General features: G+C 34.1%; 2 protein-coding genes across 15 annotated transcripts in view; one reads left to right on the forward strand and one right to left on the reverse strand.

The window, feature by feature from the left end:
• The window catches only part of LOC5574827 (coiled-coil domain-containing protein AGAP005037), a 302,411-nt gene that overhangs the window by 192,925 nt on the left and 90,891 nt on the right, over positions 1-18,595 (reverse strand). For all 14 annotated transcript variants that reach the window (XM_021844163.1, XM_021844162.1, XM_021844160.1 and 11 more), the window contains one exon: positions 5,303-5,381. In XM_021844163.1, the coding sequence (XP_021699855.1) occupies positions 5,303-5,381 (79 nt within the window). The remainder of the gene's footprint in view (positions 1-5,302; positions 5,382-18,595) is intronic.
• The window catches only part of LOC5574837, a 29,872-nt gene continuing 22,588 nt past the window's right edge, over positions 11,312-18,595 (forward strand). The window contains exon 1 of the mRNA XM_001661604.2: positions 11,312-11,814. Coding sequence (XP_001661654.2) covers positions 11,527-11,814 — 288 coding nt within the window. The 5' untranslated portion in view covers positions 11,312-11,526. The remainder of the gene's footprint in view (positions 11,815-18,595) is intronic.

Consider the following 18,595-nt stretch of genomic DNA (forward strand, 5'->3'; position numbering starts at 1 on the left):
CAGTCTAAATTAAGCCAAACTCAATTATTTACAAAATGATCTCTACCAAACATACCATCAAGGTACACACACAAATGTGGCCCGCCCAATCGAACCCATCAAAACATTAACCAAATTAAAAAAAAATGCGGTAGTTGATTCTCAACCAAACAGCGTGAGAAGAAACAACGCTTATTCCTGAACCGCCGAGGCTGCTAACGAAAACATTGGTGTAATGCCTTTTAGTCATTGGTGTCATGCCTTTTTGTTTTTGTTTTTTGCAAGGGAGTGACATTTCTTTCAGATATGACAGCGGCAACACGGTATGATTCAATTGGTATTACAACTACCGACAAGAGGCCTCCATACGTTGCTCATACCGTCAGGATTTTGACGCACCACGGTACACTTCAAATGAAAGTCCTTGAGCTGCCCTGCAAAACTTCATATTCAGTTTTTTGACCTAGTTCGGTTGACAAAAAATTAATCAATTTGAAAAAAAAAAATTTATAAAAAAAAAGTTTTTTTGATTTGAAACATTTTTTTAAACCAAATATCATGTTCATTTTAAAGTTCATATAACGAAAAGTAAACATGCCACATTTCATACAAATTCGTGTATATTTACTATAGCTATAGCAGTTTAATTCATTTTTCATTTTCATTTTGCAGCGTTTGGTGGGGCAATGAGAGCGCAAGTCAGTCCAAAGCCGGGGGAAGGGATAGGTTATGGCCGTAATAGTCTATGCGGACCACTTGAACACCATCGGAAAGGATAAGAAGGGTTGGGGTAGGGTATAGAGAATTGGAGAAGACTTGACACAGTAATGCGAATAATGCTACAAAATGTAAATGTGCTGAAACCAATTTAATTTGAGTTTTGAAGTTTGATTTGACTTAATGAAATTCCAAATAGACCGACCATTGTACAAGTAAGAAAGAATAATCTTATCGCTTTCTAGAAATTTTAAAAACAACAAAATAATAACAATATGAGAGTGAAGCTAAGGGCTGCTGATGGCACGATGCGACGCTTTAGGAGATTTTGATACTAATTGAACATTACTATAAAAAGCGCAATTCAATCGATGGTGATAACTTTACAAACTTTATCTGTTTTTGCACTGATTGACGATGCTGATTTATATAAAAATATTTGATATTATTAGTTCATTTGTTTGTGTGATCTAGAAGTTAATAAAGGAAAAATTTTACATACCCTTGATGATTATACTTCCCTGACCAGAAATATTCTATTTTGAGCTCTCTTTTCGAAGCTATTCTATCCAGGCATCCATGTACTGCTTTCAATCCTGAAATTATTCTTATTGTGCATGCTCATGTATTATATTAGTAATGATCATAATCATGCAACAGATAAGAAGGAGAGAAAAAGAGAATATAGGAACAGTGATTAGTAATGAGTTAATTATGTAGTTTTGTTAGAATTATAAAAAATTAAACAGTAGTAATGAATAGCTTATAAAATGACTTTGCAGCATAGCTGAGCCTTTCGGATCGTAAGACCGATGTATAAAAATAATTTGTTTCGAAATTGTCCGCGTGGTCTTCTAGTGTCCCTATTAGATAAGAATCAGTCATAGACATACATACCGAATGCTCGCCATGACCCTATGACCAACATTTGTATATGTATAGTCTTAGCTGATGTGGCTTTTCTAATAGGTAGTTCTTTCACTCATTGATTGTCTTCAAAACCTTGTCACCTATAGAAAATTGATTTTATTTCATTTATTACTACATTGAAGCAACATTGTACTTATTAAGTATTAGGTATTATTTTATGTTTTTTATCACTATTGATATTATCAAGGCCAGAATTCCCAGTGAGTGAAGAATTTTATAGTACTAGAACACCATAGAAGATCGCTAAACATTACCTAATCATGGAACGGCTTTTTGCTCTATTATTTTAGGTAAATGCTATTGATCTCCCTTTGCTCCTATCCGCAACCCGGTGCACGCGCCCTGTTGGGTTTCGAAAACCTTGTAGAAGATTACGACAAACCGTCAATGGCATTCCCAATTACTACCCCACATTGCACATTCAAGGGTCTGATTGTGCTCCTAACCCACCCTCAGTTCGTAATCTTCTCGCCAGTTTGAAATTATATTTTCCCGAAGTGAAAGTAATTTTGATGAGTGATAGCCTAGTGCAGCCCAACTGCATAGTACAGTAGTTAAACCAGAATCTAAAGGTCAGAAGATAAAATCTAAATTTTGTAATAAAAAGGTTGCCATTGCTTTGAAATTCACCCTACATCTAATCAAAACTACTAACAACAGCGATCAATTATCAAAATTCATCGGTCCCTGGAAAATATAATCCCAAGCCCAGGGAGCTATAGTTATAGCAGTTTAATTCATTTTGTATATTTTTTCGTATTAAATAATTAGTGGTTATTTTGTATCAGTTTCCCCTAATATAAAAATCTGAAATTTTGCGTAATATCTTCTTTTATATAGGAAAACCACTCAAATTTCAGCGCGATCGGAGAACATCAATACAACCTCTCTATGCAAGGGGTTTGCGGTACTCGCAAATTGAGCCATTTTACAAACACAACCCCGAAAAAAAAATCGGGAATTTTTGAAACGGCATATTTGGATTACACCTTAAATGAAAGCCCATGAGTTGCCCTACAAAACGTCATATTTAGTTTTTGGACCTAGTTCGGTTGGCAAGACAAAAAAAACGATTTGAAAATCACAAAAAATTTTATGAAAAACTCATTTTTCTCGATTTGAAGTACTTTCAAAATCAATATACCATGCCAATCGTAAACTTTATATAACGTAATCATGCCAAATTTCAACATAGTCCGTGCACTTTTATTATAGTTATAACAGTTTTTGTGATTTTGCATGTTTAGTGACATGAAATCATTGGGGGTCATGTTGTCCCACTTCCCCCTAATATAAAAATCTAAAATTTTGCGAAACATCTTCTTTTATATAGAAGAATAATCCGTGAAAATTTCAGCCTGATCGGAGAACATCAATACAACTTCCCTTGCAAACGGGGTTGCGGTTCTCGCGATCTGGCTCTTAATAGGATGGAACTGTTTTTCGCCACAACTAAATTTGGTAGAAATAGCATATAGAGATCAATAAAAATAGAGAAGTAATTGTTCTAATTATGCATTTTAAATTTCATTCATGCCTTTGCTTAATTTTTAATTTGTATTTAAAAAATATACATAAAAAAAAATAGAAATTTACTCTCCCTGTTCAACTGTTACGAAATTTGTGATTATTCTTTTTTGGTGAAAATCATTTGTTTGAATGTTTTAGTGATACTCAAAAGGAAAATTTTTGATTCTGGTGCTTGTTTTGCTAGGTTCCACTTATCCCTTAGTATAAATATATTTCAGGGTAAGTAAAACCAAAGAAATTTTCATATGAAATGAAAAAAAATACCTGTTTATCGTAAGCAGCTTATAATAATACGCCAAACTGTAGCTTACTGATGGTTATTCGATTTATAACACAATTCTTTTATAGGGAGCTAACTCAAGACGTAAAACGTGACACAATTTATCACGTTAGTTGACAAACTAAAATTGACAACTGCTACATGGAGCACATGGTAATTAAAATATCAATATTTTATGTACTAAATACATTGCGTAACATTGTATCTTCAACTTTCTAGAAGAATACCCCATAGAAAAACTTTTCTTAAATGAGCTATGACTGCCCCGGGTTACACATTTCTTACTAATAATAAAATATGCTAGACAAATGAAATGTGTTTTCAAAGCAAAGGAAATTTAATTACCAATTATCCTCATTAATCCAACGAAACTAGGTCCCGAAATGATCCATAAAGCCAAACACGGCATGTTTGTACCTAAAAATCATCACCACTATGACTGCCTGCTGTCTCATTACACTGGCGCGTGTCTAATTGATGATTCAGTCCATCGAAATTGCGAAAAATTTCAATCAACGGGAATGAAAGAAAAAATATAAATAGCTGACGTTGTGCACGTGTTCCAGCCAAACTCTATAAGATCTATAACTTTAAGTAACAAAAAAATAGATCAACCATTTGTGATCATTAGCCATACATAGGTAGGGCATTTGCTTTGGACAGTGTTTAATTCGTCATTGTTGCATACAGTAATGACCCGATTTTGTCAGCCCTAGATTTTATCTACTTCCGATTTTAGCATCTTTTTAGACCCGATTTTGTCTACCCCCGATTTTAGCACCCTTTTGACCCGATTTTGTCAGCCTTCAAAATATACATTATTTTAATGTGGAAATATGAGGTACAATAAAATCATTGCATTATTGCGAACTAGATCCACAACACCTACAAAACCTGGTGAAAAGTATGCCGAAGCGCCTCCAGCAAGTCCTCAAGGCCAAAGGAGGACACATTAACTATTAAATTGCTTTTTATTTTTCTTAGATCATCTTTTCTGGTGCCAAGAAGGAAGTGGGCACTTTATTTTGTCACTACTTTTTTTTTCAATACAAATTGATTTTCTTTTTCTTTGAGTAAAATTCTTTTTTTTATCAAAATTTCGTAAGTGCAACTTTAAAAGAACATCAAAAATAAAATATCACAAAAGATTTAGGTGTGTTAACTTTAATTTGAACCAAATCAATGAGAGAAATTCGAAAACTGGTAAGGTGGCCACTTTATTTTGCCTATCAGTGTCCAGCATTTAGAACCATAACAAAGTTCGTAAGATGGGACTGTTGCTGCTAATTACTTTTAGATGCACTAAATAAAATACCACGTGTGTATTTTTTATCATTACGAAACTAGAATCAGAAGAAACTAGAATTCATAAAATTAATTTAGAATTGAATCAATATAAACGAATTACTATAATGAATGTATTTCCCATAGAAAATTTTCTACCTTTAGGTGTATTTCCGTACCACCTTGTTTCTCACCTTCAAAAGGACTCAAAAAGTAAATGACTTGTACTGCCCATACTCGCATAACAGTCCCATTTATATAGGAAATTCCATAGAATATGGGGCTGTTATACGAGTATGGGCAGTGTATAAGTTAGGAATTTATATTGGACTACAGAGGCCACGGATTAAGCTAGTAAAGGTATTTTAAACATGACCGAATATTGTTTACATGGGTGATCATATAAGCTAGTAAAAAAAACGCCTAAATTTTTTTGTAGTATGCCCAAAACTATCAGAAAACATGAAAATTAAATTCTTGAGAAACTAGCTGTAACCCAGCAAACTTTGTAATGCCTAATGTTATGTTTTTGTTTGAATAACATTTTGCAACAATTTTCCGATTATTGAAAAGTTTACTTACCGGTTGTGCTTTTGCTTCTGTCTGAATACATTCCTCTAGGTAAAGTTTGTGCTCCTAAGTAGTATGGTGCTTTTCCAGTCTGTAATGAATTACGAGAATGATAGTTAGACAATTAGAATTCTTCAGTAATGTATGTAATATGCAAATGGATACTTAGAGATCAGACTATATCAATCAACCAGTGAGAATTTTGGATAAGTTTGAGGTATTGCATTGTATAAGCCATTAAATCATTTCTCTGAAAGTCTCAAGTATGTGTTTTTTTTCTGTTCGGAACATAAACCACTGCGATCAATATTTGATCTATTGTAGTATATCCCGTGTCCTTTGTTTAGTACATGTCGTGTTACATTATCACTATTGAGAAGTGATAAAGTATTCGGTTTTCTTACAGTTATAATTCCTAACATGATCGCAGGAAAGGATTTTATTGAAAGGTTCCGCTATTTATACCCTTTGAAGAATGTGGTGGGTACACTCTCCACAGGCGCGCCCCTTTATCCGTCAAAATCGGATCCCTTGATAAAGTCAAGAAATTACACCGATATTGTCCATGCATCAGAATCCTAGTCCTTACTTCTTCAAGCTAGAGAACTAAATAAATAAAAGATTAGAAAACAAATTGTTGTATTCAACTCATTTGTTTTCCTTGTCTCAAGATAATTCTTGGCAACCGGGAAAACCGAGACTTGTCACTTTTAACAAGGTTTGAAAATGTAACAAGGACTAAAAAATGTTCCTTTGATTACTATAATATCCTGTTCTCTTCATTTGAAGCAGTCAGGACTAGGGTTCACTGGTAGATCTTTACCCCATAACGCACCACGAAAAGGTGATTGTTAGTTTAGAGTCTAATCCGAAAACCATCAATTGATGTTCAATGACCGTGGATCCTATGCCTCAAGTTAACAATAAAGGAATACATAATAAACACTTAGGGTCAATTTCTTCCACCCCGCTTACACAGCCAATTTAGATTACCGACCCCAGTAAAATTTTACTGCGTTTTGGAACTACGGATGTTTCGGTAATTTTTACGATTACCGAAAAAAAACAGTAAACCAAAATATGTTTTGATTGATGGAAATTATTGACTTAGTCAGTAAAATTGTAGAGCGTTTTTACTGGCTTTCCAGTTTCCCATGCTTCACGCTTTGCTCCTCCGGATATTGTTTTTTTTTCCTCCAAAATCTATACGAATAAAAAAACCCAATCGCATGGGCATGTGCCTTATCAAGCATTTTTCGTGAGAAGTAATCGAAAAATGTGTGACAAAATCATTATTATTTGGTTGGTTTGCATACGAGAGGCTAACTCTATGATGCAGATGAATTTACTTCTTGCATGGAAACCAACCGAATTTACCAACGCAAGCAGTTAAAATCGTGCTGAGCCTTTTTTGTTGAATTTGTCATTAAATTTCGACTACTTACCACAAGGACCAGACACCTTCCGCATGGCTTTGCTTTGTAGCCGCAGACTCTAACCACTCGGCTAAGGAAGGCCCTTTATGCCACAATATGATGAATATAAAAATATGTTTGGCCTAATGACATATCGCATAAGAATGTTTGGCCAAATAATGTATCTTTGTAAAAAAAATGCGAAAAAGTTTAAAAGAACGGCCTATCGTCAAAAGAATGGAAAATAATAATTGAAATTTTATCGGCTTTGCTTTACCTAAAAATAATCGCCTATTATTCTAAGGAGGCAAAATTTGGCCAAATGTCCATAAGTTATACATCTATATACCAATCACACCGCTTATCATGTGTTCTGTTTTTCATGGCAGACTATCATAAGATCTATTTTCAAGTTGTTATGAGTTTAATGCGCGTGGCATATCCTATTGAACATCAGTTGTTTTTTACACATGACTTTTATGGAAAATTAAACAAATTTTCATCTAAACATACACCAGTTAACACGTTGAACACTTCATGGCAGCATAATCATGAATAGTTTTCAGTATGTAGAGCACATTACGATTTGTTCGGGGAAATGGTACATTCGAGAAAAAAAGTTTCGAGGAAGTGGTTTATTCGGGAAAACGTCATTCGGGGAAAAGGTTCTTGAGGAAAAGTCGGTCAATCGAGACAGTTATGCTTTTATGGGTAGTCCACCTAGTTTTGAATTTGGCGTGAACCAATTTACGGTTGTATCATAAACCTGTATCAAAAGGTATTCATTATCCTTCAAACGTCGCCGAATAGTGGTGAACATTCACTTTAATTTTTTTTTCTACTCGCCTGAAAGACATCTAACGTGACATTTAACCTTCAAAATTAAAACCAAAGCAATTTTACGGTTGATTAAGGTAAACTTGTATTTACTGCTACGAACATACAAAAAACAAACTCATTTATTTTCCAGACTATCAAAATCTTACCCAAACCTACCGGAGAAGCAGCAGATTTTTAGCAACTATTCACGGTCGTCTTGGTACCAAATTAGGTGACTTTATAAATAGTTTGCAATAAATAGTCTTGTCCATTAATTCACTGCATTTGATTTACCATGATTGACTCTAAAACTCTTGACACTTTCAATAGTCTTGATTTAAGAAAACAGTCATAGTTGAACAATAAATTATTAATTTCCAATTCATGCCATGTCACTCTCATGTTTCGATACGAGCTCAAATCGTAATTTAAGTTTCTGCCATCACCTGTTCCAGCGTTTCTCAATGTGTAGAAATAATGTTATGTCATTTAAATTTTGAATGTAAAATGAAAACACAGTGAAGAAAATTAGGCAAAGTTCATAAAATGACAACTATGTATTAGATTTATCCTCTTTATCATTAGTCTAAATGAAAATTACAAACCAGATTTTCGTATCTTTCCGTTTGGGTTAGTTTTCAAGGATTCTTACGTATGAAAAACAATCACAAACAGGTAGACACCAGAGTTGCTCAACATCAGTCATATCAGCTGATGACTGATAAAGTAATACTATCAATATCAGTTACGAGCTATCAATATCACTTCAATTTGACTACCAACAACAGTGATGTGGCATCGCACTCTAGATTATAATCAAATCAGAATAAGTGATCACGAGGTAATTATCCAAGCTATCAATGTTTTTCCTTGACAAGAACATAGTTTCAATCCATCTGCATCCATCTGTCAAAAATATCGTAAGAATAACTTGCCATTTCATTTGTTTAATTTAAGGCTAAAGTTAAAGATGGGGTAGAAAACATGATGTTGATGTGATATAAATAAAATGACCCGAATTGTATCGCAGTTGGCCTCTACAAATTAGCAAATTATAAGCGTTGATAGTGACAGCGAGCATTATAGTGTATAATTTTTTTTACAGTTCCTTTCAAAACTGCTAAGTTATTTTTAAGGGATTAGTTTTTATATTATTTATATTTTATATCCACCAGGGATTGGAATTCGAGCTTGTCCTATGTTTACTTTAAATTAAGTGACATACGCTGATTTCCCCACTCCATTTCAATTTTGTAATTTACATTGAGTTATTGAACTTTCCGCGCTGCTTTGAATTGCAGAACGAAAGCCGGATATTCACCATTTCAGCGGTATTTTCCACATCTTGGACATGCCCTATTTCAACTGCAGTGATTGATAGTAGACTGAATGTCCCGGGCCCGATCCATCTGACAAGCCAATCGGGCCCTCTCACCATAGAAGATGGTGTCTCCATCTATGTCGATAGCCTGGTATTTTCAGACTAAATAATTTTATTTTTTAGTCGCTTGGGATCTACAATTACAGTTAACTCTCCCTTACTCGATATTGAAGGGACCATCGAGTTGGGGAGGTATCGAGTTACAGAACACAAAATCATTACAATTGCTATCCAAGGGACCATCGAGTTAGCCATGAAAACCAACTTTTACTATGGTTCTCTAACTCGATATCGAGATACCGAATATCGAATAAGGGAGAGTTAACTGTATGACATCTTCTACATTCTGCATTCATAAATGTCAACGAAATAATAATTGTAGGGTACATGTTTTTCCACGACAAATCCAATATAAGGATTCGAAAAATTAACACCATTTATTTGATTGAATATGGAAGTTGAGGTTTAACACCTCTTCTATTGTTCGTTGGAGATTATTTTCGATTAAATTGTCTGTAGCACATATTTCAAAGAAAACTTTAAATTCCGGGAATAGAAAAACTGTCCTGAATAGGAAAAATTGTTCCCTACTTAATAATATATGTACTATACTTTACTCAAAGAGATAAATTCATGTTTTTGTTATCGAAAATTTATCATTCTTTTAAGCATTGGTTTACGTTTTTTCCTTGGAAATATAAATATAAAATTTTAGCGAAGTATTCGTTGCAGTTATCTATAGCTACCATCAATAAAATAGATTGCTGGAGATAGTAGGGGAAAAGCACTGATTTTCGACCTACAAGAAATCGGATTTTCATACAAAGAAAGCCGAAATCGTATGAATGGGTCGAAAATAAGTGCTTTCTTCTAGTTTGTTTGTAATAAATCATTGAAAAAAGCTTGAAAATAAGACGTTTAATTGTCACTGTGAAGGTTTTAAGACAATCTCACTTTTTGGTGAATCACTATTTAAAGTTGAGTGTTCGGAATATGAGTCATGTTCGGAATTTGAAACAGCGAAATCAAAAAATCAATTTGAACTTTTCTTAAACATACTTAAATATTCATACGAAAATTTTAGTCACGAGCTTTTGGTGCCAATACTTATTTTGAAAATATAAAACCTGCAACATTCTTTTTTCATATACCATATCTTTCGAGTGGTGGATGAAGTATTTGGGGCCTTCCTTAGCAGAGTAGTTCGAGTCCGCGGCTTCAAAGCAAAGCCATGCTGAAGGTGTCTGGGTTCGAATCCCGGATGGAAATTTCCTTGACTTCCCTGGGCATAGAGTATAATCGTACCAGCCACACGATAAACGAATGCGAAAATGGCATTGTGGAAGTGCTCATAAGAACACTAAGCTGAGAAGCAGGCTTTGTCCCTGTGAGGATGCAACGCCAAAAAGAAGAAGAAGAAGAAAAAGATGTAGTATTGATGACCATTTCATTTTGTCAATAATGGTTTCAGACACACCGTGATCGTTCATAAATCACGCTCTTATGAAGAAGGATGAGGGCACATGGACACATGATGTAAATTTTAATATCTACATATAGCAAATGTGACATAATGTGAGTTAAAACAACCAATTTTTAAGAGGCGTAATTTATAAATAATCCCAAAGCCAAAGAGCATAGATAATGTATACTTAGTACACGTCGCATTTAATGAGTTCTTCTATTGTACACAGAATTCACGTAGAATTTTGAAATTATTCAACCACTAATTTCAGTTCTTATCATTAGTTTTTTCCTATGCGATTTTCTATAAAATCATATACCTATATCATTGATGATTAGTAAATCCAGATACACATGTAGGCAATATTATAGATTTCTAATGCACGAACAAGGCAGCTCAATTTCCATTTCTTCTTCTTCTTTCTGGCGTTACGTCCCAACTGGGACAAAGCCTACTTCTCAGATTAGTGTTCTTATGAGCACTTCCACAGTTATTAACTGAGAGCTTTCTTTGCCGATTGACCAGTTTTGCATGTGTATATCGTGTGGCAGGTACGAAGATACTCTATGCCCTGGGAATCGAGAAAATTTCCTTTACGAAAAGATCCTCGACCAGTGGGATTCGAACCCACGATCCTCAGTATGGTCATGCTAAATAGCTGCGCGTTTACCGCTACGGCTATCTGGCTCAATTTCCATTTCTACCATTCAATTACTCATTAACACTTGAATAAAATTTTGAAATGTGCTCCCCATCATCTTTTACTTTAGTAATATCAATACGACGATTGTAGAATTAGGAGTCCATTGAGGACCACTGCTGTATTTCATCTCATTGTTACCAAACCGAGGCGATGTGTGGTCGGCTCTAATGTTCCACTACTCCTTGAGACCTGGGCATAAAATACCTTTTACCATTTCTTTTACACCGTTCAGGCAAAGTCGGCTCAGTTTGGTGAATCAGTCTCACACGACGTTTCGCTCCTTACAGACATACTTATTAACCGCTGAACGCGGACAATTGATCTTGAGTATTATGCGCCCGCGGATAGGCTATCGAAATACGACAGAAGTGTAGCCAAAAGTGCACCGCGTGTGTGCTTCGTGAGTGGAACCAGTTCTCGTTTGATGAAATAATAACAGTCGCGATTTACATAATGTTGCCTTACCATCGGAAAACAGCATTCGCGCTTGTTTTTGTGTTACAAAGTGCACTTGTATGGCGGTCAAATGCAGCGTTAGAATTGGCGCAATCAGAACAGAAGGAACATGCCGCCAACAAAAGGTCCTCAGTGTTTCATGGAAACCTTTTTTCATCGAATCCTAAGCCATCATCCTTAGGTGTGCCATCAAGTGTTGATTTTACTTCCCTCAGTGAAGATAAACTTCTGGATACCGGTGATTTTTTGAATACGCAGTACTACTCCGACATTCACGACACAGACGTAAGTTACCTAGCGTAAAGTTGATTCATGAAACAAGATTTTTTATTGAAAAAAAAAGTTTAACTAGTATGCATTAAAATATTAATACAAATAAAATTATACAGAAAAAATAGCATCTTACAAACACAAATTTAAAACAATCTTTGGTATAGTTAAGTTTTTGATCAGTTTGCGTGTAATATAATCTGTTCTTCTGAATATTCTAGGGCTTATCGGAACCTTGGAGTTTCGACAAAAATGGATCAATACATTTTCCTTAAGTTCCTATATTCAACTATAACGTTGGTCCTCGAGCAGACTCCTTCCTCCTGCAGAGGCTACATTGTTGATTGACAGATAATTAGAGAATCCATACGTTGATTATCGTAATCATTATAAATTGGGATGCTCGCTCTCTAAACGGTAAAGAGTACGACCCGTTTATTTCGTTATCAGTTAATAACGTACATATTCCAGATATTATTGGAACCTATCCTGAAACCGGAAGTCAAACTAGAAAAAGTACAAATTTTTATTGTATATCGTAATGATCACCCTTATGATGCAGTTGGATCACAATTAGGCTATAAAACATCAATTCTTTTTGTCATTTGAAATTAAAAATTTTGAAGCTTTGGATTTGGTACACGCAGCTTGTTAGGTTGGTTGATCCAGTGGTAGCGTGTGTCCATTCAGTAATAATGGAATACGTTTTCAGCGTATTTAGAGATTTTTTCGTAGTCAAAATAAAGAAAAGTGTAAAACAAATTTAATATCTATGGGAAGCATGCATTTCAACAAAAAAGTAAACGTCTATCTAAACGTTGTAAACGTTGTGGGATACGTATGTCCTGCATATAAACAAAACGCACTTTGCCCACTATCACATACGATACCTAATGGTTTAACTGATCTTAACTGTGTATGCAAATACTTATTTACACTTGTCTATCCACGAAAAAGCTACGTTTTTTCATCACTAAACAAGCGGCGTTCGACACTCAACACAATTACTGCCCATAACTGCATATTTGTAACATTCGACAAAAGTGGGCTTTGTGGCCGTGCGGTTAGCGGCGTCAGTCGTTTAGGCGTATTGTGTCACGGGGTGTGGGTTCGATTCCCGCTCTGGTCGGTGGAAACTTTTCGTCAAACGAAAAATTCATCACTGGGCTACTGGGTGTTCCGTGTTGTCCGTTGCCTAATGTTAGTGATCGTTCAGTCTGTGCAGACTTTGGCTGAAGACGGTGTAAATTGTCTTTTTTTTTAAAGTAGGCATTGAGTAAATGTAATACGAAGTGTGCATTTTATGGCAGTATGGGAGGAAACTAAAATTTCCTAAAAAACTAAGAAGGTAAATTGTCAGTAAATAATTCTGATAAAAATTTCATTGCTATTACATTACGAGGCTCATTTATAATTTCAATGTGACTGTTATGCGGTTTTAATTACCAATGTGACAAAACAACTTGGTATTTTTTTCGAATTTTCTTGAACAATCACACAGATTTCAGTAAGTTGATCGAAAGTATTTATCATTTGATGACTCTCCATGGTATTAACTCCAATTTGTCAAAAATGGCGAATGTGACTGTTTTGCAGTTATGACCAGATTAGTCGGCCATATTATTTTGGTCAACAAAGAATGTTCATGTAAATTTACATGTTGATTGAAATTTGTGGGTATATTGATTTAACCATCGCAACCATTTATTTTTAAGAATTGAAAATTGTATATTTTTTCAAGCTCTAAAGATGTGCATTGATCTGAACTCAATTTTAAATCAATTTCCTAATTCAAGCCATGTCAATTTAAAACTTTCATGCTTGACATGTCGTTTAAACTTAAATATATTTATCTGTGTAGAACGGCAGTATGCAACGGAATTGTAAAAATATACTTTCGGAGCTGCCCATTCGCCTTTTCAATGCACTGGACATATAGTTAAAACTGACTTGCAGAGATTGATTAGCAATAAGTTTGAATTTTTGTCATTAAAGACTTCAATGCCAAACGCCGCTCGTGGAACAATTTGCAAAGCTTTTCCAACGGGAGGCCTTTATTTGACGAGTGCTGTTCAAGATATTTCGACATTGATTTTTAATTAGGGCTTCATTCATTCATTCTCTTCATTTACATTATTATTGAACACTGATTAACCTTTTGTAATACTTTTAAGTGTTTCACGATAAATGATCGCCGAATCTTGCATTGTAAGCTTGAAACATTACGGACCAATTTATTTTGGCAAAGTTATAAACAAAAGAGATGATCAAATCGAAGAAGTCAGATAAGGTCTTATGACGGAACAGTGAGAATCACTCACGTACCCACATGTATAGACTTGTCGGTAGAGTTATCTGATTTGCATTGAATATTAAGATTTAGAGGTGACGAAAGCGACTTTTAAGTGAATTTTCAAGTTATGAAATATGATCTTCAGTGAAGTTTTCTCACTAATTTTGCTTTCTAACTTATTTATTTTATTTATTATTTTATTTATTTATTTGTCTTTATTAAAGAGGCTTGCTTTCTAACTTATTTTGAAGCTCTTAGCATCATTTTTTTTAATATTAAGGTAATTAAAAGTTTGTAGAATACTAAATTTGTTTAAAAACAAAACTAATCTTAGATAAAAGTAGTTTACTCTAAATTTTTCCTCTTTTTACTAAAACATTCATCTTTGTTTGGCCATAATTTCATGAATACTCATCCGATTCCAGATCTTTTAACTTGCTTTTTAGGCTAATTTTGTTGTTATCAAACTGTGTATAATGAATGAATGAATTTTCTTTATTAAAGAGACTTTCAGCCCTTGGCTGGTTCGTCTCTCCAAACTGTGTATACAACAAATTCAATTAAAACTACCCAAATTTTTATTGATAAAATCAAATTTATTTTGATTATTGTTTTTTTTTGCTGAATATCACATTTTTCTTGTTTAACTGAATTTTTTAAAGCATCTAGTTATAACTACAAGCTGAAAATTTCAAAAATATTTTTTTTTATAGAATTTATAAAAAAAAATGGCTTCTAAGACCTTTTTGAAGGTTTAACAAATGAGAAAAAACAGTTTCAGCTCAAGTAGGTATTATCATTTAACTGACCAAAATTTGTCGTTAAAAATCCATGTTTTTGGGCAGTTTTTGTTGAATAACTAAGTTAAAACTATTTTTAAATTAATTTGTTGTGGGTACCTACAGTTTAAAAACAACAAAAAAGTAAAAAGAATTGAAATCGGTTAAGTATTCATAATATTATGGGCAAACAATTGTTTATTTTTAGTAAAAAAAAAAAACATTTGGAGAAAACTACTTTCAACAAAAAAATTAATTTTAATTTTAGAAAAATATAATATTCTACAAACTTTTCTTAAACTTAATTTTGAAAAGAATAATGCTAAGAGCTATTACCTATCTCTCTTCAAATTTTGAAGAGAATAATGATAAGAGCTATTGCCTATCTCTCTTCTTCATGTAGGAGGTTTATCAATTAAGGCAATTGAAATTTGACAAAATGTTATCAGATGAAAAAAAACATTTTTATAAATCGGTAGTAAAGTTTTCAATTCCGGGGAGAAGTTGAACAATTATTAGGATAGACTTGATGTTTGTTATTTTATGGGATTTGAATTGAAAAGAGCACACGAATTTTTGGGTTTGAGAATTTTTGAAAAATATTTCGCACCCTAGTTTACGTACACTATTTGAAGGGTATAAATAGCGGAAACTTTCAAAACCTTTCTTGAGATCATGCTAGAAATGACATTTGCAAGAAAATCTCTCGATTGACAAGTACTACACATGCACTAAACAAAAAACAAGTAATATACTTCAATAGATCAAATATTTGTTGCAGTTGTTTATGCTACAAAAAAATCGAAACGTTTTGTCATTGAAGATATTGGCAAAACGCAACTTCATGGAATAGTTTGCAAATCAATTTAAACGTCATGATTTTATTCGACGAGTGTTTGACATGATATTTCTCAATCCAATATCTTGATAACTCTACTTGTTTATCCTCTTCTAGAAGTTCGTCAATTATTGATTTGATCTTAATTGATTCTAATCAGCTTTGTAGCTAACTGCTATCTCATGCTGACCTTTATTCTGATCGCGACCTTGGTACTTTCCCATGAAGTGATTCTTAACTCCATCAGTTGTTCTCTCAACTGGGTGCTGACTGGAAGGTATTGAGACACAGACACATATTTTTCAGTTTTACAACTTTTCGTTTTTTTTTTCGTTAAAATAGTAATTTTAACGAAAAATTAGTAAAACTTTTAAACAACTCACATGCCATTTTTTGAACAGTCTTCAGAAATAAATTAATTGCATCACCCTGATATGGGTGATCATGGTCAACCTTTAATTTTACTAGGGGAAGAGCACAATCTGCGACCCATCACTAGTTTCCGACCATTTATACGATTTACTTTGTATGAAAAAAAAGAAAATTGACGCAGAATTCTTGTAGGTCAAAAATTAGGGCTATTTCCCTATCAGCATAATTAAAATACTCAGATTTATAAAAAAAATATTATCATTGGAAGGAGAAATAAAATGTTCATCAACATATCAAATTAGAGAGGTGAACATACATTATATACTTAGGGAATATAAAGTTAGAGAGGTATCGACTTACAAAGAGGTCGAAATATGCTAGATAGAAGACAGAAAAAATTGAATTAAGCATGCACCTTTATAATTTTAACCCATATCGGCCTAAGTGAAAACAATACTCGTACACATATATAGGGTAACCAATATGTTTTGGACTTCTATATATTTTGAACCCCTTGAGCCATTTTCCTGCAAATTTCCCAGTTTAAATCGAAAGACCAACTCAATTTGCATGACATTTGGAAAAATAGGACTATTCCGCAATTGCATCAACCGTCTGTACATAGAAAATGTGTTTATTTTATCTGAAATTAATTTAATTTAATCGGTTCATCTATGCAACCGTTACAACACGTTACACCCAGAAATTGTGTCCGTCAGAAATTTTTCAAATGTAAACAAAAACTGTTTTCAAATTTCTGAACTGAAAGCGTAGAATTTCTTCGATTTACCATTGTCAATCGATTGATTAGACTATGGGTAAGCATATTATACAACCAGTGTCGTGGACTTTGTTGCCAAACGATAAAAAATGCCGGGGGTCCAAAATATATACTTTGAGGGTCCAAAATGTATTGGTGTGTCAAAAATAATGAGAAACAGTGCTTCACAATTCAATAATTTTCGACGTTTTATGGATCCTACATAACCGTATGGGCATTTTTATCTTGTAGAGGAAGTTTTTCTCTACATTTTGGCATGTTCTTTGACTTGGTTACGCTGTGCAATTAATTAATTGGAACGAAAAACTAAAATCACTTCCTTAGGGGGTCCAAAATACGACCATTACCCTATTTTCTAAAAGTTGCCAGAGGAAATCGAGAATGATCCTGTGGCCGAAGTTATTCTGGTGGGTCACTGAGTCAGGTCGGGTGAAATTTCTGACGTGTTAAGTGAAGTTATTCAGATGTCTAAAATTAGCAAGAGGATGATGATTTGATTCGAAATTGTACCATTCTAAATTGTACCATAAGTATATACTATTTTGCTACTCATTAATGTAATCTTAGTCTTATATTTTTTCGTCTTTGGTCAAGTTGGTCAGCATTTCAAGGATTTGTAAGCAATTGCTTGTTTTCTTTTATTCTACTAGTAAATTATCCTAGTGAATATCCGAGAGAGAGGAGACCGCTCGCTTGTTTTATTGGCTTCTTTGATTCTTCTTCTCATTTTTGAGCCAAAACCATTTTCACATCTTAATCGTTAAGAAAACGACACAAAATTAAAAGATGTCATTGGCAATTTGTGTCCAATCAACAATGGTAGAAATATTCAACGATTTCAACGATATGAGAGAAAACAACCCGAATTTTCAATCAGATCCACTTTCAGTTTGTTTGTAAATTAGTAATGTTCACAATTTTTCCTTATATTTCCATAAGGGTTTTGGGCACATGCCTCCCGAAATGTATTACAGTGCCCGTTCGATTTTGACACGTTTCGATTTTGGCACGGTTCCATTTTGGTTACACGAAACCGTTCGATTTTGGCAACATACCGATCAATTTGGGCAACATTCATTTAACACCATGCCAAAATCGAACGGTTTTCCAAAATTTGTAAGTTTTTGCAATTACTATCAACGATTTCTACAATTTAATCCAAACTAAGGTTATAGGATCACTATGTATCACTAAGCCCACACAGTTACGGATCACTTTGGCGTACAACATCGGATAATTCGCTCAAAACATAAAAGTTGACGTAAAACATATTTTTCCAATGTTATACTATTTGTCTTCTACCATTTGTAATGTTAAGCACAACGTTCAACCGCTAAATAGCGGTGTATTTGACAAGTGATTAGTTGGTACCATACAGCTATCATTATATGGTCATTTTCTGTAAGAAGTGCCGTCGGCAATCATAAGCTCCCACAGGTGGTAAAATTCAAATGTTATAGCATAAAACATGCTCGTTCGCTTCGATTTAGTATGAATTCTTCTTTGGAAAACATTTTTTTTTATTGTTGATTTTTTTTTTTTTTTTATTTGGCTTTACATCAATTATCTTGATAAAGCCTCGCCAACAATATTTCGCCAATTCCCTCGGTTCATGGCCGCTTCTCTCCATCCTCGACTGTGACCCACGCTCTCCAGGTCCTGGTGTACCTGGTCAATCCACCTAGCTCGCTGCGCCCCACGCCTTCTTGTTCCGACCGGATTCGTGGCGAACA

This window comes from Aedes aegypti, chromosome 2, assembly GCF_002204515.2.
Source record: "Aedes aegypti strain LVP_AGWG chromosome 2, AaegL5.0 Primary Assembly, whole genome shotgun sequence".
Lineage (NCBI taxonomy): Eukaryota > Metazoa > Arthropoda > Insecta > Diptera > Culicidae > Aedes > Aedes aegypti.